This window comes from Puma concolor, chromosome D4, assembly GCF_028749965.1.
Source record: "Puma concolor isolate L17-30 chromosome D4, mPumCon1.1.hap2, whole genome shotgun sequence".
NCBI lineage: Eukaryota > Metazoa > Chordata > Mammalia > Carnivora > Felidae > Puma > Puma concolor.
This window is the reverse complement of record NC_141679.1, coordinates 21,217,737-21,243,153: the sequence shown is the minus strand read 5'-3', so window position 1 is coordinate 21,243,153 and position 25,417 is coordinate 21,217,737. Positions and strand designations below refer to the sequence as shown.

The following is a 25,417-nucleotide window of genomic DNA, read 5'->3' as shown; positions in this document are numbered from 1 at the left end:
AATGACCAGAGAACTCTTGTCAAATGTGGTCAAAAGAATGATTTAAATTCTTTATTTCATTTACTAAATCAAAATTTTCACACACAAGGGAAGAAACAGCCAGTTGCTGGTAAGCCCAGGCCCCAAAGCCGGGTCCCGCCATGACTTCGCCTCAGCTTGGAGAGGACGAGTCCACAGGGGTCCTCCACCAGCCTTCTAAGCAGTTCTGCTCCCACTTAAGTAACTCAAGAAACAAGAAACGGGGGTTGAGAGAACGGACACTGAAGGGGAGTCCGAATTTACTAGCATCTTTCAATGTTGCTGAGGCCCCATGAGATCTACAGGTCTACAAGATAGCTCCTGAAATCACTGATGAAGACAGAGTCCACCCATAAGCTACTCATAAGAACAAAACTAACTTCAGCTAAGCAACCAGGTATTTTGATCATAGCTTCTGACTGACAAGTTTGTTTTTCTAGATAGCTTCGCAGGTGAAATACAGACCCCGTCCAAGACCACTGCGTCTCTGGAGGTGAGTCTACAGGTTAAACTCCGTTTGGATCTTTGCTTGCTGGCTGAGAAGATTCGGGTGTTGCTAAACTGGAAAATTAATTTTTGGAGCTAGAAGGGAATTACCCTCAGGGCTACCTAATATGCCTCACTCAGATTTTTAGCTAGTTGACAGCCCTGGGTTCGGTTTTAAATTACATTTCTTTTCCTCTCTAAGAAGGACATTGGAGAGGAAGATAACTAATTCATTCTTCCAAAAGGCAATGACTAAACGTTGGGGGGGGGGGGGAGGGGTGGGGGAGGCTTGGTTCCAGGTCTTCTCAAAAAGGAAACTCAGAGCTTTGCTGCTCCGCTGCACCGATCCCTACTGCCGCCCAACAGCAGGAGGGGTTATGGTGTGCTAAGCTGAACGTGGGTAATCCCAAGTAATCCTCGCGGTGACGGCATGCTGCCCAGGCTATTATTAACCTCATGTACAGATAAGGAAACTGAGGCTTAGAGAGGCGAACCACTGGCTAAAGGTCACCCAGCTTTACTTGGTTAGAGTAAGCCTTGCAATTTGTAACAGGGAGGCCAGGACTCAACCCAGATCCAACTGTCATCATTCTGGCATCTCCTGCTTATGGAACTGCCAATGGGGAGTTGATTATTTATAGCTCCTCCCCTGCAAATGAGACCCAAAGCAGGAGAAAGAAGAACTTCCTACTTACTACACTGAGGTCTGCCTTTTAAAGAAAAAACTTGTAGGCTGGAGAACAGAGATCAGTCCTACCCATTCCTAAGAGCCAAAAGAAAGTGGGAGAAAAAAACAGCTTCAGACAAGTGAGGACTCACTCATAAGCTTTCCTTAAATTCTGGTATTAAGGCTCTTAGAAAATTTTTAGAACTTTTATGTGATAGTGACTCACTTTAATGACAAAAGTTGGCAATATCTTAGTCTAATGTCTGGGACTTCGGAAGTAGTCGTATATGATTGCAACAAGCACATCGTTAAAATATACATTGGCTGTAACTCTAAAAAATGTTTTTGTGAAATCTAACAGGAAAATGTTTTTTTCTGTGATTGTTTCCTGCGATATGTAGACACGTTTCAAGTGCTTCTGAACTACAATTATGCAACTCATTTCCAAAAAAAAAGGTCTTGCAGGGACGCCTGGGTGGCTCAGTCAGTTGAGCATCCGACTTCGGCTCAGGTCATGATCTCAAGGTCTGTGAGTTCGAGCCCTGTGTCGGGCTCTGTGCTGACAGCTCAGAGCCTGGAGCCTGCTTCGGATTCTGTGTCTCCCTCTCTCTCTGCCCCTCCCCGGCTCACGCTCTGGCTCTCTGTCAAAAATAAATAAACATTAAAGAAAAATTATAAAAAATAAAAAAATTTAAAAAATAAAAAAAAGTCTTGCAGTTAAAACTAAATGTATTTAATAACTGCCATTCAGTATTATACGTGTGTTTTTAAATTTTAGAAGATGGGGTACACTAGCCACAAGCAATAAATATTAAGCAGGTACACTAATGAGCATGTGGGGGCTAAATTAAAAACAGACTTCTCAAAGTATGTGAATTTACCTCTTGTTCCTGTCAAACTCCAAAAAAAATCCTTTCAGCTACCGTCCTGTAGCTTATGTACTAGTCTTCAGGGAATGTTTTTCTTTTTTTTCTAAATACAATCATTTAATTTTTAAATAAAAACGTTTTAAAATAAATTCTAATGCCACAGCTGCCGTTTTGGCAGTGAGACTGTCACACAGAGAGCCGGTGTTAAAAGATCAGATTAAGAGCCTTCAGTCCTGGCACCGACGCTCGCAGCCATGCAAGAGTGATTTTCCATGCCTCTGAAGAGACAGGAAATAGAATTCATCTTCCTCTAATAACCTGCCTCTTCCCCTCCCTCCAGATTACGGTCCATCTGGCCTCGGGACAGAAGCGAGGAGTCTGATGCTCGCAGAATGCCCAGAAGATGAGACAAGGTGGGCAATGTTCAGACACAAAACATCAGAGAGGCCTGGGTTAGACAGGAACAAACGTGTCTGTGGCCCACACATGAAAAGATAGACACACACCGTAAGGAACTGAAAAGAGAGGAGCCAATTAAGTCCAAAGTAAGCAAAAGAAAAGATATACACAGAATTAGGATTCAGAAAATTATGACACACGTCATTCATTACACACAAGTCAAGGATTTCAACCAAGAAATGTGAAAAGTTTCAGGGAAATAAACAGTAAGTGGTGAGATCATGATGCTGTCTCCCCAGCTAAAGCAGAGAAAAGGAGTTGTGAGTAGCTCCCCATGGCTTTCCTCTGCAGGGTCCCACTTCCTTGGCCAAGTGATTCCAGCCCAGTCTTGCTCAGAACCACTACAATTACACACTCCCTTCCTGCTGGGTCCGCTCACACAAACAACGTAACTCATATGGGAAAGCAACCTATTTGCAAATGAGCTCCACCAACACCCCCACGACCTCCTTCCACGGCCGTGTATAAGCCCACAGATCCTGCAAAAAGGCCTCGGGAATAAGCTCTACCAGTGATTCTATATGGGGGTGTATGCCTGCAAAGGCCTCAAGTCTAATAGTACCTCAGGGATAGTTCAAACTCTCCCTTCTACCTTGGGGTGGAAGACCTCAGCGTGGCTACAGCTCTGTGGGTTACACATCCTTCTCCTCCCCCACCAGGAGGCAGAGTGGCCTCCCGCACTGGTCTGACTCTGCTTCCTAAAGAAATGCAAACAGCCCTCTTGACTCTGCCTCCCACTCCACCCAATCCAGTCACAAAAGCAAATCCTGAGAAGAAATAGGTAAACGGGGATATAGCGGGCAGTGGTTTTGTGGTCACAGCGAAAGGGGGAGAAAGACAACTCATCCTTTGTTGTTTGTGGTCCAGCAGAGCATTTGAAATCAGGATATTAACTCGGGTCCACGGTTTGTGAACGTGAGCACCTCCGTGGGATATGTATCCGATGAAAGGTACCCATGGTTACCGAGGTCTAACCTAGTTCAAACCAAGTAAGAAGTCGCAGAGGAATCCACGTATGTATGATACACGCCCATGCGCAAATGCCCGCTGCACGCTAACATCAGCACGTGCCCACTGGTGGGCAGGCAGAGGGACCGCTCTCCTGGACAGCAACGCCACAACACATCCGGAGAAGTGAAGGGTGGGACAGTGCTCCTAGCCCACGGCACAAAGCTCAGTGGCTGCGAGACATGCAGACAGTCCATGAGGTAGCTCCTTGCCTTCTGATGGCTGAGCTGACCCGAGCAGATGAAGGATTCAGTAATCCCGAAGCGAAAGTGATCTCTTTCTAGCACTTTCACCTCAACTTTGCTAACTACCAAAAGCCAGCGAGCAAACCAGAGGAGGGGAAAAAAGCCACAAGGAAGCCACCGCGCACTAGAAATGCACCTTCTTGTTCCCACACAAGCGTGTCTGCGGACAGCGTGCACTTCCACGGTGGTGAGCGAGAGGAAGCGTGTGAGCCATCCAACAGGACGTGGCCATGCATGAAGGCTGTGGTACCCAGAGCACGGAGCCCATGGAGCCCATCCCGTGCGTCTTTTTCCAAGTGCACACACGTTGCTAAGACTTCATCGGGTAAGAAGTAACTTTTGTAAAGCAGCCGGCCAAAAGTTACATTAGTTTGTCTGCTACGGAAAGCACTTTCTACGGACAGGTCTTCCGCCGGCTCTTAATGCCCGGTGACAAAAATGTAGGACAAGCCCTTCTGGGCGATTTTTCAATCTACCCTATTAGATGCCATTATGAAAACCAGTCATAATTCTGAGCAACACTATATCGTCCAATGACAGCAACACATTTTAACAATTGGATTTTGCTTCACACATTAGAAAATGTTCCATTATATGAACACAATTATATTCCACTGAATGTTAATAAGATGTAGAAGTTGGAATGTGAACACTGTATCTTAGAAATGTGCCATACAAACACCAAGAGACTGACAAGGCCAAAGAGACAGTTCCACAATCTCTTTTCTGCAAAACCACTAAAATGGCACCTTCTAGCCCAGCGCCTCAAACCAACTGCCTTACCTCTTGGGACAGGAAGGGAATGACTTGTGCACAGATAGCATTCAGCCTCTTGACAATCTCTGCCTGTATAAAAATAAAAATAAAAAATAAAATAAAAAGGAAAGGAAAGCAATAAACAGAACAGTCAGCTGGTTACACATTCCCAAAATATTAACAGGATGATATTAAAACACACTTTATATTCTGCCTGGCGTATTTCCTAAGGAAGAGGACAACTCTCATCAGCCAGCCCATTAAAAGGAGGCAGTGACAACAGTGCCACATTAATAGCACGATTTATTAACCAGCATTCATCTTAAAAAGTCAACCTTCAAGCACCAGGACAACATAAAAAGGAATTTGATTTTCATGACTGGGAATCAGTTTTCAAAAGTCTTCAATAAGACCCTTGTTCATTCTGATGTGTTTATTCATAAAACCTTGAGTTTTTAGAGTTTTGATAGTAAAGATACATTCTTCCCTCCATCCCAATTTCTCTCAGTTAGTAACTCATTGGATTTCTACAGCTGTGGTCTTTGCTTCAAGTCCCCAACCTCCCAAAAGAATAGCACCCAACCAAGTCAGGTAAGTTGATTAATTCAGATCCTTAGTTATAAATTGTTGGGAAATAGTGTATTTTCGCCAATCATGAAAATTTCCAAATGTGTCCCGCCGCCTGGGCTTTCACTGTGCAGAAGTGTAGAACACAGTAAAATTTTCCTAGACTTAGGAGAAAGCAATTTGTATGTATATGAAAACTAACCTTGCGAACGTTAATTATTCCTATACTATAGAGCTGTGAAGTTCCAGCAATATCTGGTAATATAGTCTAATCTCTAATAATTTAAGTATAGAAATTTTCTATCAATAGGATACTACAGTAATTACAAAAAAAAAGACACACACACCACCCCCCCGCCAACTTTTCTTTAAAAATTTACCCAGAGCTTCACTCATGTTCATCTTAATTTGTATGATCAGATGGCTCCTTATACACTTCGGTATGGGACATGTAAGCACAGGGTTTTTGTATACACATACATGCAAAATAGCTTATATTTTAATAACGGGGTGGGGTGAAGGACAGGAGAGAAGTGTTGAGAGGCAGAAAATGTAAAGCAATTACTATTCCTGAGACAGTCTTAAAATACATTCCATCCAGGGTCAGTTTCTCATTTTATAAGAGGACAAAAATGCTCTTTTTCTTGCGAAGTCATTACCAGAATGACAGCGACACTCTACTTGTGCAATCTAGGTTTCCTTCTTTCATCAGCAACCCTTTTGACTTTGCAGCTATGCAATCTTTTAAATGCCAGCACCTTAAAAACTCTGCCAGCCAAGAGAAAACACAAATTCACCATGAAGGAAGTTTCAAACCTAAGCTTTCCACCCCAGCCTGCATTCCTAACAGGATGGACAAAAACCCAGCACCAATATGCAGCAGTGAATAAGGACCCAACTGCGCTGACCTGATTTAATTTACTGCACTGGCCCCATGGAGCATTTAGCTACCCTTTAAGAATGCTTAAACCACCATGAAAAGCTGCAATGGGAATCACCAAACCACTCTCCACCTGGACGGACATACCACAGTGGTTATGGGGTGAAATTCCCGTGTGAGCTGAGAAAATAGAGTAGCATTCACCAGACCGAAAGCATTGCATCTCAAAGGCATTTGGTTGTTAAGCTTTTTGTAGGGAGAGGTGGAGGGGGAGAGAATAAAAGATAATGAGACACTTTGGGGCAGACCAAACTGATGATTCTAATGCTTAGAACCATCTGCCAAGCATATTTTCCTCATTATGTTGTTTACATAAATAAAATAGTCCCTTGCTAGGAGGGTTTAAAAATGTGTGGGCACATAAGAAAACTGAGTTCTTTAGTTTGCCTACATAATCTAGGCAATAAAAACTACTCTAAGGAAACCTACCCATCAGGCAAAATAAAGACCAAAAGGTATTTATTTGGCCTCTTCAATTTTGGACCCAGGCTATTTTAAGTCTGAGCAACTTTGGGAGGAAAAACAGCACACTGAGTATTCTTAAGAATAAATTTAAAAAGTTCATTTATTCCCGTATATTTAACATACATAACAGAAAAAGGGGAGGATCTTCCAAACTTTTTCTCTATAGGTCTCCTTTTGTTCAAAAGACTTCTTAATTTCTTTAAGTTGTCATGCCAATGGATTTTTCATGGTCAGGCTAATTGGCAGCGGGGGCGGGGGGGGATGTGTGTGTGATTTCATAAAATTAAGCAGGTCATTCCTCACTTTGAAAGCTAAAGTTGCCTCGGAAACACTGCTGCTTCCATGGTCAACTAATTTTGTCTCTTTTGTCCCACAGGACCCAGCTTTAGGGAGGCATCATTTATTTACAGGCCTTTCCACTGGGCTTCAGTGATCAGCCAATAATACTGTGGACACACACTTCTAATGGCCTGTGTTTTGAAACTGAGTCTAATCTAATGGCGAGGGGCCCAAACTCCTTTTCCAGCACAGCCATTAAAGGATGTAGGTTATTGCTGTTGTCACCATTGATATTTGTCATTGTAATGTAATTAGGGCCCTAAAATGATGCATTACAGCCCTTGGCACAGCTTCTATTAAAATCTTTTCTTCTGCTCACTGAACTGCGACCTGCTTTCTGATGAATAACAGACAGACAGCTTTAGGGTAAGGAGCAGATTCATCAAAGAAGTATTTTTCAGCTTTGGGGAAAGAGAGGGGGAAAAAAAAGGCAACCTACGAGGAAAAGCACTAGGGGAGGAAAAGCCACAATACACATTTGAATTTCATCTGACCACTTGAAATTCTGATTGCGTCTGATGAATCTTGCTTAGACAATATATCCCCAGTCTTCGAATCACATGGTTAATCAGGGCTCTAATCTGCTATCCATCAGCCTACGCCAGGGCTGCAGCTTCCAATCAGATTGATAGGTGATGTGGCTCATGCTTCCCTGAGCAAGTACATTCACAGATAACCCATTTCAACAGGCAAGATTCTGAAATACTGCTGTCAGGGCTGCTGGCTCTGTTCTCGTGGTATTCGAGGCCTTACGGACACTGCCAGACTATTGTCTGTAGATGCCCACGATATTCCAAAATGGCATTAATGGCCCCAGTGAAAGGACGATTGTGCCAAAACAAGACAAAATCATTTGTTTTCACAGCCATAATTTGTGAAATCCATTAATAATCTTTGATACTTCTATATTATGTCTTCCTCTAGCCATCAAGACGGTCATTTAAAAGTAAGTTTTACGTGTATTTTCCTTCTCTCAACTCACTACCATTCTATGAACTGCTCCTGTAATTTCCCACCTTTATGCCACCCTCCAATAAAAAGAACCAACAAATGACCACCCCCCCACACACATGCACACAAAACCAACAAATTGGGCAAAATATTTTAGAAAGGGGCATTCTATAGAAGAAAATACCTTGGCTGCGCACTCAGCACTTGGCACATGAATGCTGACAGTCTAACTAGTTAGTAATGGAACAGAAAAACACAGGCAAAAAGCTTTCATCCCTTTTTCCTTCACACTCCAACTCAGTAACTATCAGAAGATGTATTAACTACCTTGCAACATGGGAAAGCAACATCAGGCATTGAAAAGAATGCCACATTTCAGTCAGTCATTAGATTAAAAAAGTAACAAATCCTGGAGAACACGATATCAAATACATATTTTCTTTATCACTTACAACAAATGACATTAGTCATTTAAGTAAGACAAAAAAACTGGCTAAGCCTACCCTTGAATTGAATTACATCCCCTCAAATAGTTGTAACATGATAAAAATCTAAATTTTTATTTAGATTACTTCCGCCTAGATGATTTCCTTAAAAAAATTAAACAAATTTTATTTTTATGACATAATAAACTTGAAAGAAAGTACTGATAACTTTATTTTAGTAATCAAAGAGATGTATCAGGAGCAATTATTGGCTTAAAAAAACATTTCTTGGAGTTTTAGTCTCTCATCAAAATAGGAGCCAGACTACTACCCAGTACTGTTGAAATAAAACAGAATAACAAAACATTATTAAGAAACCATTTTAGCAGCCCAATCAGAAAACAACAACAAAACACAACCAATTATACTTTCAGAAAAACATTCTTGAAGAATAACATTTCACAATTAATTTGCTTTCTACACAGGTTTCTTCGTCAAAAACATTTTCAAAGGAGACTCCGTTTTTTTTAAGTTTTTATCAGGAACATACATTCACCAATTATATAAAACACTTCTAAAAAGTGATGAAAACGTTCTTCTTATTCCATCTGAAATCCTTTCTGGAGTATATACAAATAATCTTGCAAGCCTCTCCTTCACCCAGAACCAAAGATTGTAATTTTTTATTTCAATCAGAAAATCAATTATCTTCATTTGTTCATTGATCTGTTCCAAATGTTCTAAGAAATGGCCTAACTTCGGGAACTGATCCTGCTTGCCCCTAGATTAAAAAGTCAGAGGACTAATGAGAAAGTCTTTCCGAATGACTAAAAATCCAGACTAAACATAAGGAAAAATACTCAAGTAGGACTATTTCTCTAAACTGACAATCCAGGTTTGATCTTGTCATCAAAACTGAACTTTACATACGAAAGAAAGAACATATAATGGACGAAACTAATTTTATGGATTAAAAAAAGAAAAGCCAGATTGGAATAAGGCATAGAGATCTAGATCAAAGGTGCTGTCCACATTGCTGGCAAGCTGGTAAACTAGACGGCTAAGTTTTATTTTAGTTCACGTACTTATTTTGCACAAAATATTTTATATTGCTTAATATAGCAATAAATGAAGTGATACTGTTATAAGAATCAAGTTAATAAAACATCTATCAGTTTCCATAAAGGGCTGATTCAAACTAAGACTTTTTTTTTTTTTTTTTTTTTTTTTTTTTTGGTGCAAGTATTAAGACTTTTAAAAGCTGTCATCATCCCGCTTCCTCTAATAAGAAAGAGGTACTATCTTGGAGTACTCAATTAGTCTTCCCTTGAACGATATGAAAGTGCCAATATTCAACTAATTTTTAGCCACCACCCAACCTCCGCCTCCCCCAGGGAGTTGAACTAAAGCAATGATTCTACTGACAATAATACCGCAAAGCGGTGTCAATCTGCTTTGTGCTTTGAACTCACATTTATGCTAATTTACTGAGCGCTAAGTATGCTATAAAGTACCCAGTATGTTGTTCAGTTAATTGCATACAATGAAGTACCTCATTTGTTTGTCCTAACAAGATATATGGGTGCTACCATTTGTGGCGCCAGTACAAGAATACTCAGGACAATGCCTTTCCTGAAGAGTATGGCGGTATGCCTGTGTTTCATGAAAACTACTCCAATCTGTCCCTAAAGGCAAGGCTGTATTTTATTGAAGCTTTTTTGCAATGATTAGAAAAAAGTGCCCTTTCCTCTCATCTCTTGAGCTTTCTAGGTCTTTAAGGGAAATCCAGATAGTTGCCTATTATCCTTACTACACCTTCTGGGCTCTCGTTATTGTGTTTAAATACTACTCCGAGCATTCAGAGTGATGTATTATCAAGGTTAAGAACAATGATCGTTGTGCCAGACATCCAATTACTCCTACAAGGTCAAATCATTTCGGCTCTCAAGTCTGAAAAACACTGTAACCAATGTTATCGTGATTATGTTCCATTCCACCAGAGGGGAGCGGCAGGGAAAATGGGGGAAAAAGATGGGAGGGAAAAGTGGGATGTCAGGAGTGGGAAGAGAAAATGACCTTCTCTGGTGGGCTTAACTTTAGCCTTCATGGAACACGGTGGTACTGGTCAGAGAACCTGATTACTCTGAGTCCTATGACACTCATGTCAGTGTGTCATAGCAAAGACCTGCCTGCTACTTTCTGATTTCTTTTTTCTCTCCCTGTTTCCAAATCAATCTCTCACACGCGCTCTCTTTTCACCTTACTGTTTCCTACTGACATAAACACACAAATGCCTTCGTAAGTCGATTTACAAGTAAGCGTTTTCATACTTAGTGATAATATAAGGGGACAAATATTCCTTGTGCCCATGGTAGGTGAGTATCATTTACCTTGAGTTTTCCCAACACTATCTATGTGATGAAACGGTATGTGGGAAACTTTGGATACTGGAATAAAACCAGCAAGACAAATAAAAATATTAATGGTTCTTCAAGTTCTCGTCAAGGATATGTACCTCCACGAAAGCAATAAACCGCCTTTCATACACTGAGAGCCATGCTCTGCTTCTCAGTCTGTCCTCTTACGTTAGACTAAAGGCTTCCTGGTCTGTTTTCTTTACCTCCATTTTGCATAAAATCTGTCTCTATCTACGTTCTTTGGCATTTCTTTTTCTCTCATCCTTTCAATTCTAGCACGACCTCTACTGGCCTCCCCTCACCCCTCCCAATCATATAAAATCTCAAGTCTCTGAAGCCATCACTGTCAAGATACCCTTCTAGCCCCTTAGACTCTTTTCTTGCCTTGATAAATAGCCAGTTCCTATCAGAACCAGGATGCACTCCTCTGCTGTTTGCACTCATACTGCTCGGCCAAACACCCCCACTACCAGCCGGGTCCAGGCAGAGCAGGCAAGTGAATCCATGGGCCTCTACCTGGCTAGAGCAGAAAAGAATAGCATCCCCAAGATGGGGGTGAATAACCCATGCAAGGATGAGGGAGAGACCCCGTGCCTGAAAGTCCCAGGACTCGCTGCCGACTCACCTTTTCTGTCTCAGCCCAAAGATACCTCAGGCATCTTCACTCCCCATCCTCTGATTCCTTCTCCCAGTCATTCTCTGGCCCACTACAGCCCTTTCCTCACTGCATTTATAATCATCTGAAATCATCTCACATGTTTTTGTTTACATGCAGGAGAGCAGTGCTCCTCAAACTTTAATGTGCATACTAATCACCCAGGAATCTTGTTAAAATCCAGGCTGGAGTGAGGCCTGACCGTCTACACTTCTAACAAACTGCAAAGAGACACAGGCGCTGCGGGTCTACAGGCCGCACCCTGAGCAGCAAGGCTCTCTGGGTGCGGTCTGCAGGCGGACCGCAGGCTCAGGGAAGGCAGAGATCTCGGTCTGCAGCCACCTTGAGGAGCGAGCAGAAGGCACGCACAAGGATCTGCTGAGTGGACAGAAGCAACCGCAGCTGAGTCAGGTGGCGGGATCTCCTCAAATCTCTGGCAAGCACACTAAAGTTGAGAATAGTCAGGAGCATTTCACCCAGAAAGGAGTATCTATCTGGGGGTCCTGCTTATACTCTGATTTGGTTTGTTTACCTTCCCAACACACATCTTTTCTGGCATTCAGGATGCCGCGCTGCTCAAAAAGAATAATAAGTAATCTCGGTGGGTGACAAGAGGAAATGCAAATCCACTCGGACAATTCCTGGCTGATAAGTAAGTGACTAAAACTTCCATTCCAAAACCTTAGCAGGATATGTGTTTTAAAAGGTATTTGAGAAACACGATAAAGGCGATGCCACTCAAAGCTCCCTCCTGAGATTACTCAAACCAGACTGATCACCTCACCCAGCTGAACTAGGCTATTTGTTAGGCAGCACAGTGGGGGAGCACCTCGTATGCGGAGTTGGGTTAGATCTCCACAATGGTATCTTCAGAGTAAAACCGTGTGATAACTCTTACAGTCCAAGGAAGGGCCCAGCCCGAGCCAGGCACTGGCAGCCATGCTCTCCAAGGAAGTAAAAGAGCAGTTCCTGGTAATCAGCGCATAGCGGGTCACACGCACCCTCCCACACGTGCAGTGCCGTGCACACATGCCGACCCCACCCAGAAGGAGGACAGTCAGAGCCAAGCTTGGGGAGCCACAGTCACAGCCCCAGCACGAGGGCTCATACAGAGAACGCACCCTTGGAATGCCTTCCAAACAAGGGCCAGAAATCCCGGGGATCCATGCATAGTTTCAAATATGCAAATCCCCTACCCACCTTCCCTGACAAGCCAGTTTGAATACTCTCACTGGAGGGGGGATATTGTTCCCCTAGAACCTACTAACTCCTGACGCATTTTGTGTGTTCTTTGTCCTTCCTGCAATGTATCCCACACAGAAGTCCACCATCACTCAATGACTCCTCACCCAAACTCTCATAATGACTCACATAGGTGTGAACCCCACAGGCTGGGAGAAGCCACAGTGGTAGGCTGGTTAAGAGAAAAAAAAAAAAAAAAAAAGGAGTCCCACAGACTGTTGTCTCTCTATATTCAGAAAAATAGCATTATCTCTACAGTCAGGCTCATATCTTTAAAAAAAATTTTTTTTTAATGTTTGTTTATTTTTGACAGAGAGAGAGAGAGAGAGAGAGAGGGAGGGAGAGGGGCAGAGAGAGAAGGAGACACAGAATCCGAAGCAGGCTCCAGGCTCTGAGCTATCAGCACAGAGTCCGACACGGGGCTCGAACTCACGAACTGTGATCATGTGACCTGAGCCAAAGCCGGAAACTCAACCGACTGAGCCACCCGGGTGCCCCTCTTTCTTTTCCTTTCTAATACCTTACTAGACAGGTTGAGAAAATTAAAAGTACAGGAAACTCCTACCATCCCCTTTTGCTCCAGTATCCCTAGTTACTTTTCAAATGTATTTCAAGCTGCTTTTAATTAAATTGTGCAGGCAGTTTAAACATTTAAACGTGTACCTTAAAAAAGCCAAACCCACAAATGTATGGCTGCCTTTCTGTCCATTCAACAAATATTTGTTAGGCACCTACTATTTGTCAGGCCTATTTTAGGTGCTGAATGGAGACACGGGGGTGAACAAGACAAGTAAGTTCCTGCTGTAATAGAGTTCACAGTGCAGGAGGGGGAGACAGAAGCAAACATAAAAGTATATGGAGAGAAATCTGAGAAACAAGAAGTGCTGAAGAAGGTAAAATGGGGGGGGGGGGGGGGTTCTAAAAGAGAAGCCTGGGATGGGACGTGGATCTGCTCTGGATGAGATGATTAAAGGACAAATTTAAAGAACGGACTTGAGAGCGCGGAGATATGGCTGGAAGCAGCATCGCCCAAAGCAGATTCCACACGGAGTCTGGCAGATGTTATTAACAAGCGTTGTATACATAAAGCACTCCCTGACCAGATGACCTCGCGGAGCTCAAACAAAGTGAAACAGGTTCCTTTGCTGTTGGGACATCTCAGACCTTTCATTTGATAGTGTTTAGTCACAAAACTTTGGAAAGGAGGACAGAAAACACACAGCATTTATCAGACCTGTTTGCGGAACCCTTTCCTCTCAAAGCTCTTAGAACGGATCACATTTCGTGGGAAACACTGAGCTGGTCAAGGATTTCCAGGCCTGACTTTACACTAGCATTACAAGTGGATCCTTCACAAACACCAACGCCCAGGCCTCACCCTAGACCAATGAACTCATGCTCTTGGAGGGTAGAACCCATGCTTCAGTATATTATTTTACAGCTCCCCAGGTGATTCTAATGTACAGGCAGAATTGAAAACCATTAAGCTAGAGCACAGGATGCGTGAAATAAAAAACAGAGTGGAAAATAAGGACAGAAAGGGCTCATGAGGTCAGACCGTGGAAGGTCCTGAATGCCACACTAAAGAGCATGAACTTTATTTGCAAGGCAGCAAGGACCTATCAAGGGCATTTCTAGGAAAGCTGTGATAAATACCAGACAGGAGGTCAAGACATGCTAGTGCATTTCTGCCCTCCACCCCTTTCTTGCCACTGATTATACTTGAGTGGCTGTGGAAGGATAGAAGAGATTTATAACCACAAAACATACCACAAAAGGAAAGATGGAGGATGAAAGATAACTTCAGAATAGGAACAATATGAATTCCCACAGCACCACAAACTTAGGAAATTCAACAAGACATTTTCAGATACCAGCTCATCCATTCACTCCTACTCTAAGCTAGCAGCTGTGGTAGAAACAGCAGAGAATGCTGAACTGATCTGGACTCCAGTGTTTATAACCTAGGAAAAGCAAAGACCAAATGGAAACAAACGTGGTAACAGACAGCATGGGCTCTCTTGTGTACCACCTAGATGCCCTAGATACGCAAGGGTGAGGACGGAAGAAATCCCTTCTGGCTGAAGTCTTTGAGGAAAGAGCCACACGTGAACCAGGTTCATTCCACAGTTCTCAATACCGCTCTGCTATCCTACCAGGCACTGTGTCAGACACAGTCTGAGAAAAAGAGGAGTGAAACAAGACAGGATTTACAGAGCCCATAATCTAGCAAAATGAAACAGACACTGAAAAAATACAAAATGCAGGGCATTTAAAAATGCTTAACAGAGGTCTCTGTTTCCCTGAGTAACTGAGGGTGAAAAGAGTCTTATAGAGAAAGGAGAGAGAGGCAGGGAAAAGGGCGACAACATTCCAAAAAGGATCGGCCTGTGGCACCCATGTGGGACATTCATATTCAACAAACAGGACAAGGGAAAGAAAGGGGGCAGCAGCAGCACAAGATGAGGCTGAAGAAGCAGATCCAGAACAGCCCAGCATATTGCGATTATCTCCACCCAGGTTAGCCTGTCATGAAAGTCACATATGGAGGCTAGATGTGCCAATCACGATCATCATCGTCGTCCTAACATTCACCGAGTTTCCCCTGCACCAGATAGTTCACGTCAGTGCAGAACAATTCTAAGAGAACTACTCTGTCCTCATTTTACAGATAAAGCCAAAGAAGAACAACTCGGGTAAGTAATCTACCATGATCAGATAGCTGGAGAAAAGTAAACAGATGCAAGAATAACTGAGGGCAGATTCCAAGAGACTGACTGGGTGTGGCTAATGAGCAAGAAGGAAAGGCAATCATCACCTGCCTCCAGGTTTCTGGCTTGGCAAACTGGGTGGATGGTTCTGGCATTTCCTGAGATAGAGATCACTGGACCACGAGCAGGCTTGCGGGGGAAGATGTCGTTTGCAGACATGTTGAGTTTAAGTACTTGTGAGACACTGAAGGGAAATGAGGACTCGGTTACATACAACGGTCTCAGAGGAGAGATCCAGGCTGTAGAAAAAAATTGGGATTCGTCTACTAAGCAAAGTGGACAAGGTCACCAAGGTAAAGGGTAAAATGAGCAAAAAAGAGGGTAAGAGCCATGATGGGAATACCGACTAGATTTCCAGGAGTGGAGAAGGGCCCCTAAAGAATAACCAAATACGGGGGCACGTGGGTGGCTCAAGTCGTTGAGCATCCGACTCTTGATTTCGGGTCTGGTCATGATCCCAGTGTCATGGGATCGAGCCCCAGGTCGGTCTCTGCACTAAGTGTGGAGCCTGCTTAAGATATTATGTCTCCCCCCCCCACCCTCTCTGCCCCTCCCCAGCTCATGTGCATGTGCTCTCTCTCAAAAAAAGAAACAAAGAAAGAAAGAGAATAAGAAAAAGAGAAAGAAAAAGAAAAAGAAAAAGAAAAAAAGACCTAATATGAATGGATAGACATTCAAGTCTCCCTGAGTCCCATAAGCCCCCATAAGGCTTGGTGACGGTGGGAGGAAAGGAGACACACTGCAGAGGGAAAATCAGCAGCATGTTGTGACTTCCCTAGACCTGGACAATGAGAAGTATGGAATCCATGACTCCAACATGTAAAGCCTGGGTATGGGGCTACCACTCATTAGGGTAGGGAAGTCTCAAGGCTAGTTTCAAGGTTTGTTGTGGAGGACAGTTATGAAAGGCAAGGGGAAAAAGCTGAACTCAAATGACAAAACATTCTGGAAAGCACACCGATACTGTGAACGATACAACTGTGGAGTCCCAAATCCTAAGATGACTCTATTTACTAGTCCAGCTGAGCCATGACTTTAAGCAAACCCCTAAGTGATCTGGGACTCCACGTCTACACCCATGAAATGGGAAGAATACCTGCTGACCATATCTGGTGGGCAGAAATATTTATGAGGATACACTTATGAATAAAATCCCTTAAGGTAAGTAGTTCTGTTCTAAAACAGAACTGAGATTAGATAGTGCTACAAATTGAGTAACTGTATTGTTAGGTATCGATTCAAGCTTAGGCTCTTCCCGTCCCTCAATTAAGAAGCCATCCCTCACTAATTTATACTACACCAGGGAAGGGCTTCGGATCTAAAGGGGCAGGGTGGGGGGCAGACTCAATGGCACAGTAATAAGAGAACGGTGCCTCCCAATTGATCGGGAAGAGGAGAGAGGTCATAAGCCCAGCCCCAGAAAATGTGCTGCTTCTCCACTTTCTTGCACTATGACCCAGAAAAGACATTCTCGGTATTTATGTTTCGCTACTGGCAAAGGATCTCTCTTCCTCTTTTCTTGGTAAACAGATACTTGCCCTGGATGCAGTAAATTTTATATATAGTAGTAAAGAGTAAAGAATAGCAGGCTGCAGGGAAAGGAGGAGAGGTGGAGGGGAAGTCAGGCTTAATTTCAAAGCTTCTTGTAATTTAAGACTACAGAAAACAGGTGAGATTTATAGAAATATGTTATTTCCATTAGATAGATGATGAAAATGAAAAACAAAAATTCTAAGTTATTAAATTAAGAATTCAGAAGTACTCAGAAGAATTTAAATGAGTTTTGCATTAACCAAAGCACAAACTGCAGTGACTGAACGGCTCCCCACTTGAGAATCTGTGTCAACTGCCTTGACTTAACTTACTATTTTTGCACATGTCCCTAACCAGCTTGAACTTGACTTTACCTTTCACCTAACTTGCTTTTAAATTTACTTTTTTTTATTTTTCAGGTTACACCTTCCTTTATCTTATGAACTCCAATTTTCTAGTCCTAATAAAACCGCCCTGATAAACCCACTGATTAAATATTGTAAAGCAGCGCTAATGAAAAGTAGTCAATCCTCACATTGTTATCCATCATCAAGAAAACAATGGTCTTGTGCCAGAATTAAATCAACTCAGAGTTGAGTTCAGCTCAACTAGGTGGAATTTTTGTTGTCGTCCTTTGGTTTTTTTGAACAGTGAAGACATTCCCAATCAAGAAAGTAGTGTGCTGATTTACAGTCTGGTACAAACTCCTTATTGTTAACGCCCATCTGTGGAAAATTGTTCGCAGACCTGCACCAGTCCACAGACCACATGCACTAGCACTGTTCTAAAGCAACACTCCCACTTGCAAACGATAATTTCTTATTGCCCGGGACTTTAGAAAAAGCGGTAAGTATATTCCTTCAAGGCAACAAAATTCTCTGACAGAGCCCTGAAAAATGGAGCATTCCTTGATCCCTGCCTGTGTTACGTGGAGAAGCTACGGGTCCACAGTTACACTCACTGGCTTAAGGGCAGGTGATGGCCTAGAAATCAGTTCTGCAGACACCCTAGACCTCAGTGGGGTCTTCCCACTGCATCATGCTGCCTGCTAGCCGGATGCTATGCTACAGCCAACTGTAAAGGACTACAATTATAAACAGTACTTTTTTCTTTCTAAATGACAGGGCTAAAGACGACCATGGCAAACACTCAAGGATGTTTGTGCTTCTTCCACAACAAAATACACTTCAAAATTGGGAGTTTTGCTTGTTAAACTTAACTTTGTTAGGGGCGCCTGGGTGGCGCAGTCGGTTAAGCGTCCGACTTCAGCCAGGTCGCGATCTCGCGGTCCGTGAGTTCGAGCCCCGCGTCGGGCTCTGGGCTGATGGCTCAGAGCCTGGAGCCTGTTTCCGATTCTGTGTCTCCCTCTCTCTCTGCCCCTCGCCCGTTCATGCTCTGTCTCTCTCTGTCCCAAAAATAAATAAACGTTGAAAAAAAAATTAAAAAAAAAAACAAAAAAAAAAACTTAACTTTGATAAATTTTCTGGGGACACCTGAGTGGCTCAGTCGGTTAAGCGTCCGACTTCGGCTCAGGTCATGATCTCCAGGGTTGTGGGTTCGGGCCCTGTGTCCGGCTCTGTGCTGACAGCTCAGAGCCTGGAGTCAGTCTATGTCTGTCCCTCTCTCTCCCTCCCCTGCTTGCGCTCGGTCTCGGTCTCTCTCTCAAAATAAACGTTAAAAAAATAAATAAGTAAGTAAGTAAGTAAGTAAATAAATAAATAAATAAATAAATAAATAAATAAATAAATAAAATTTCTGCAGAGGATGTGCTCACATGACAAATGAAGTTAAAACAAAATGTACTACTTCATGACTTTTTTTTGCCCATTTACCTAAAATACTGCTCAGGAATTAGAGGTCAATATGAGCAGGGCAGACACTGGAGGATGAGAAGAAAGAGGACAGAATTTGAAAGTGTAAGTACCTGTCACAGTGGGGTCTCAGAGAGCAGAGGAGGGAGAAATGGAAGTGTCTCCCTTCTCTGTAACAAGGTACCAACCCCACCAGCGACCAGCTGGAGTCCAGGCAGGCTACCTAAAACAAGGTACTATTAAAACGACTTCAATTTGCTGACCTGTTACAGAGACGCGGGTCTGGAACGTAAGCAAGGCCAGGTTATGCAGATATCACACTAGCTATCAATCCTCACATCCTAAATTGGGGGTGTCATTCAAGCAGCACATGGACTCCCCCATGTACGATATAAACTACATCACGGAGACAGTAACAACGAAACGCAAGAAATTTTAAACACTCCTTGGCTCCTTGCTACTCAAAACGTGGTCAGTGGACCAGCAACATCGGCATCGCCTGTGCATCAGAAATGGTGAGTATCAGGCACCACACCACTCCAGACCTGTGGAAACAGAATCTGATTTTAACATGATCCTCAATGACTTGTGCACACACCGAAGCTTGAGAAGCACCACTTTAGTTCACTGGTCCTCAACCCTGCTGCACATCGGAATCACCCTGGAGCTTTTAGAAAAATGCTGATGCCCAAGTCCCAGGTCATGGGGCCTGGGAACCAGCATTTTATACAACACATTGGTCCAGTTCTATCCCCTCGTTTTATAGGTATGGATGAGAACTGAGACTCAGAAAAGTTAGGTAATTTACCAAGATCACAGAAAGTTACCAGCTGAATTTAGAGGAAATCCTAAAAAAGTATTTAGGATCATGCTGCCCATAAAAATGATGAAGAAACCATTAAGTTAGCAATAAACCAAAATTAATTTTAAAGAACTAAGGTTTCATTTTACTACACATATACTTTTTTGTACTTTTATTTTTTCATCTTGTTAATGTTTATTTTTGAGAGAGAGAGGGGGCACGAGTGCAGGAGGCACAGAAAGAGCGGGGGACAGAGGATCTGAAGCGGGCTCTGCAATGACAGCTGCAAGCCTGATGAGGGGCTTAAACTCACAAACCGCAAGATCATGACCTGAGCCGAAGTTGGACACTCAACCGACTGAGCCACCCAGGCACCCCAACTGTTTTGCACTTTAAAAAGAAACTCAACATATACCTGTCTATTTTATGTATCTTTGAACCCTGCCCAGTATTTTTCGATGGTGGGTAGGCAGACATAATTTTCCATCGGCCACAGAACAACCGGTAGAGACAGTGAAGCCTCAGCCTTGGTTGGGCTTCTGCCTAGGTCAGCAGTTAGCTTCAGAGTGGAAGGATCATGTGTGATTCTTTTTCTAAAATGTCTGTAATATGAATATACTACTTTTTTAGCAAAAAAAAAAGAAAAAAAAAGCAAAAGCACTTTGAAACTGCCTTTTAAAGATCTTTATTTTACTTACATTGAAAAGTTCAAAAACAAGGACAGTCGCTATGTGCTGATTATAAAAGTTTCCAAAAGCACAGCACTGGCTCGGGGCACATGGGAGACAAGAAACTTTTGCCACAACTGCTGACCCCTCTGGTGGTTGATGATTATGTCATGACATTTCACCCATAAATTCGCACAAGATGCGTAGAGGTGTGGTGGGAGGTGGGGGTGGAGCGGAGGAAATTAAAAGCTGTGGTCAGACTTGAAAAAAAAATTACCCCAGAAAAGCAACGTATGTTTCTGACAGTTGAAAACAGACTGCATGACAGACAGCAAAACCACATTTCCGCATGTTTTTTTTTTTTTTTTTGGAATGGATCTGTGGTTTTATGCCACCAAGCAATATTTTGGTTTACCAAAATGTACACTATGGCCTTTTTAATTTCATGTTTACTTAACTTTCCTTACTATCATCGCTGTTCTCACTCAACTACAGCAGTTTAAAACAAGAGTCTGGGGCGGGGGTTTAAACTACAGACTATGCCACATTACAAAAAAAGAAGAAAATTAACCACACACATTAATTTGCACTGACTAAAAGCATCCATTGTAATTTCAGTATTTAGCTCATACATAATAAACAATGGAGATAATTACTTGTTTTGAAATACAGTAGTTTCTCAAGACAATTACAGACTCAGCCTCACGTTTCCACGAAATTTCTCAAGACAAAAAGGATATGGAATCACTGACCTATCCAGTTGCTGGCCAAATGATATAAAAATTGAAAGGAAACAGGAAAAAAAAAAAGAATGACTGGAGCAAAGTCTCCACAGCTGATGCATAATTTAGAAGATTCTGTACCTATTTTTAATGTTTAAAAAAAAAAAAAACTTTAAAAAGGAAAAAGTCAAAAATCAGGTAATTTGCAAACTCCCACTATTACGTCTATAAAGGTAATGGCAGTAATCAAGCAAAATGACGAAGAACAACACTCGCTCTCATACACTGACACAAAGGTCAAACATGTTCCCTAAAATGGTAAGTTCCTAAACCCACTGTCCACAAAGAGCTGCCTGGCAAAGCCCATCGTGGCCTGGGTATAGAATAATAAGGCACAAATACAAGTCTTATGAAAAAGAATCCCTGAGGTTCTTGGCAGTAATACAGATTTGGCAGGAGATGAAGGGAAGATGCGGCTATGAAGACATGGAAGGCCAGAGAAGCAACAAACTCACTTTTCTTTCCTCCTCTTCCTTCTAGCACTCCCTCCTCCCTAGGCACCTACCTCACTGCCAGCATAATCAAGAGCAATTCCCTTCCCCCTCCCGGAGGTTTCCTTTTCTATCAGTGGTACCATGATTCTGCCAGGCTGCAGTGGTCAATGTCTTAGGAAGGAATGCATTTACACACCCGTCGTCCAATGAACTGCTAGGTCACTTGGGTTCCTCCTTGCCAGTGCCACATCCCTCCTCAACCCTGTCCCTCTCCAGTCCTGTGCCTCTCCACTCAAATCATTTCAGCTAAAATTCATTGAACATCTGCTGTCAGGGCCCATGCTAGCTGCTACACCCTCGCCCTCCTGGCTGATTAAAACTTCTTTTTGCCCTCGTTCAACAGCTCACATAATATACTAGCATTCAAGGCCTTCTGTAGATGAATCCCAAATCTGCCTTCTCAACCATTCTCTCCCCCTATCCCAACCAAGCTAGAAATGCTAACCAGAACCTGAACAGACACGGCCCTTTCCCATCTATGTATGTGGCTTCCACTTGGAATCATCCCCTTTCCCTTCTTCTTAGGTGCTCCCCCCGCTGCCCCCCGAGGGCCAACTGAAATGTCCCTGAATCTGTCTCAAGAACAGCGCTCTTAATCACTCCTGACTGCCCCTCTTCCGTCTCTGTCAGAGTGCCATGTCAGAGAACTTGTTTTGTTCACACTGGTCCAAATGCCATAAAAAGATTAGAATCTCCACAGAGGCAAGCCTATCCTCTCTTCTAACTCCCTAGACCTCAAAGTGTGCCCGGCAAGTAGTGGGAGGTCAATTAGCATTTGCTCAAAGAACAATTAAAAGCCATCAGGGCTTTTGCCTTAATTCTGAGGTCTCTTGACCAAGTAGCTCTCTCAATGTGGGAGGAATAATAAAACAACCTCAAGAGGGTTAAGTTCTTGCTCAGGTTTAAAGTCGTTCGATTATCATCTTAGCTTCTGTAGGTCTGGTTCTAGATATTTCTATTTGAGAAGCTACATATTTCCATTTCAGATAGTTAAAGCTTGGGGTGCGCCTCAAACAAACAAATGTGGCAAAAGTATGCCTTCAAACTGGAAAATCAAATACAGGCATACCTCATTTTACCATTTTACCATGCTTCAGTTTCCTGAGTTTCGCAGATACTGTATTTTTTTGCGAGCTGAAAGTCTGCGCCAGCCCATCAGGAAAGTCTATCAGCGCCATCTTCCCAACAACACTGGCTTGTTTTATGCCCGTGTCACATTTTGTTAATTCTCCCAATATTTCAAACTTTTTCATTATTCTTCTATTTCTTAGGGCGATCTGTGATCAGTAATTACAACTAACTGAAAACACAGATGATGGCTAGCATTTTTTACCAAAGGTGTTTTTCAATGTAAGTATGTGCATGGTTTTTTCAGACATAATGCTACTGCACACTTAATAAATAGACTACAGTATAATAGAAGCCTAATTTTTATATGCACTGGGAAACCAAAAAATTCATTTGACTTGATTTCAGTATTTGCTTTATAGTGATGGTCTGGAACTAAACCTGACAATACCTCCAAGATACACCTGAATCAAAGAAAAAAGTGGGATGTATAAATCTAAGTGGGGAAGCTGGCATGAATACCATCTAACAACCCAAAAGTAACAAAGATCTTACCAGATTTTTTTCTATACGCATCCAAAATTGATGCAAAATATTCTGAATTCTTGCTTCGATTATAAGAAAATCCTATCAGTTCTGCTTAGATCTGGTTACAATAGGTCCCAACTACGAGCCATCTATGAGCATTTGGAAATACACAGCCATACTAAAAAGCCAGGTCTTTGTACATAAATGTATTATGCCTGACCCAGCCTCTCCTAAATCTGCCACCTTGTAAATGGAAGGAAAGGCTCACAAGGACACAGGGCTGCCAAACTGTCACCTCCACATTCCCGGAACCTACATAAAGGTAAAAACTTAAGAAGGACATTCTGGAATTTTGCAGGACACAATTTCTCCATTAAGAAGCCCAAACAAGGATTCTGTGTTCTCCAAGTTAGCCAAAAAATATTCAAGCAAGTAAAACTGTGGAATTGCCACCATGTTTTTTATTGGCCACTTTAGGTTAACTATATTTTTTTGAGGTTAACCAATGTAGATGTACTTAGTGGTAATAAGCCACACTCCAAAACAATTCTATGTCCCAAAAAATCAAAAGCCTTTAAAATAGTCACCCACATTCACAGCACAGCTCAACGGAATATGGAGCGGGGGGAGAAGTAAGCCCAAAGTAAAACTTCAGCCCACTGACCAGTGCCGATGCATTCAAAAATAAAACAAATCCAGTTCGGGACTCACAGGCTACTGAGAAAACTCAGCGTTCCGTTTTGTTTATTACAATGTGAGCAGGACCAGACAAAGACAAGATAATGCCCTTTGACCTCAGCAGGAGATGAAGTCAAAGGGTAGAAGGGCTATTTTCCAGCAAGATCTGCCCTGATCCCTGAACTGGCACAGATCAAGCCAAGGTATCGTGCTCAGTCCTCAAGTGGTTCCAGTCCATCATATACATCTTGGTACCAACCAGACGACCGTCCAAGAGAATGGCTGAAATGACCGACAACGTTCAGCATGGACAAACACGGGCTCACAAAGGACAAAACTATTCCCTGCGAAAGGACTAACACGAATTCTGGGGCCCTCAATGGGTAGTCAGGACAAACGGGCCTCACCTAAAGCCAATAAACTTCGACCAGCCCAACAGTCCCAATGAAAAAGCCTCCTTCTAAGAGAAAAGAAAAGAGAGTGGTTTACAGAAGACCATGTAATATCCCCATTCAGAACCTGAAATAAGAGCCTACGACCACCAACCCTACTGTGCTTGTCATCACAAGAAAATCTGAAAAGATAAGCATGGCTTGACACGTTCTCTCAAACTGACTGAAGTAACTAGGGGAGCCAGGTAAGGCTGACTCTTGGCCTCTAGCCATCCCAGCCAACAGCGCCCCTAAGTTGTGACAACCAGAAACACCTGCAGATACGGCCAAAAACGTCCTTGGGAAAAAGGAACTGCCCCAGTTTGAGACCACTGCTCCAGAGAGTAGTTCTCAAACTCTTCCATTTGGGTCTGGGTTTCCTCACTGGATCGGTGGGTGCTTATGGACTCTTCTCCCACAGAAAAACTTCTGCAAAGAAGTTCAAGGACCATGTGGATCCTTTAAAACCCAGTCAAGGACTCTCCATCCCATTCTCACCCCAGGCTGGCTCTCAGTGCGTTAGTTCTCTGGACACTCCCATGTGGTTGTAAAAGGTACCGTCCCCGTCCTAGAGACTTCATAGTTAGAAGTACAAAAAAAATCAATAGGCCTGTGGTCATCAGTCCATGAACCAGCAATGAAAATCTGCAATAAAGATGAACCGATTGGTTCACTAGCCCAGTGCATGTGTTCATAAAAAAAAAAAAAAAAAAAAAAAAAAATTGTCGGAGCACCCTGGTGACTCAGTCGGTTAAACGTCTGACTCCTGATTTTGGCTCAGGTCACCATCACACAGTTCATGAGGTCGAGCCAGGTGTCGGGCTCCACGCTGACAGTGTGGAGCCTACTGGGAATCTCTCTCTCCCTCTCTCTCTGCCCCTCCCCTGCTCATACTCTCTCTCAAAATAAATAAACTTAAAAAAAAAAGCACTGGTATTACATACTTTTATATTATGTGTAATAGTAATATTACATGAATCAGTGAATTCTGACCAATCCACTAATTAACTGTGGGACTTAATCATTTGACTTTTGCATCTCATTTTATTCATCCACAGGATAGGGAAAACGCTTTAGCAAACATTATTGACTTAAATAATGGATGAGAAAGTACCTTGTAAAATATATAAAGTACTATATAAATTTAAATATTCATTCCGACTCCTAGTCTCATCAGGTTAATTTTGGGCTAAAACAAACAAACAAACTCAGAGAATAGATGTTTAAAGAGACTTGCTAAGACTAAAAAGAAGTGATAGTAAATCTCAATTTCTAGTCATATGGTCACAGAAAATAACAAACCAAAACCAAAGGGTCATTTTAGACCAGAGGAGCTAAAAGG

The 25,417-nt window shown here is 42.6% G+C and overlaps 1 protein-coding gene across 13 annotated transcripts in view; it reads right to left on the bottom strand.

Moving 5' to 3' along the window:
* TLE4 (TLE family member 4, transcriptional corepressor) overlaps positions 1 to 25,417 on the bottom strand; it is a 142,775-nt gene that overhangs the window by 103,471 nt on the left and 13,887 nt on the right. For 9 of the 13 annotated variants that reach the window (XM_086685053.1, XM_086685054.1, XM_086685060.1 and 6 more), the window contains one exon: positions 4,536 to 4,598. The exons of the other annotated variants lie outside the window; for them this stretch is intronic. In XM_086685053.1, coding sequence (XP_086541179.1) covers positions 4,536 to 4,598 — 63 coding nt within the window. The remainder of the gene's footprint in view (positions 1 to 4,535; positions 4,599 to 25,417) is intronic. 13 annotated transcript variants of the gene reach the window in all.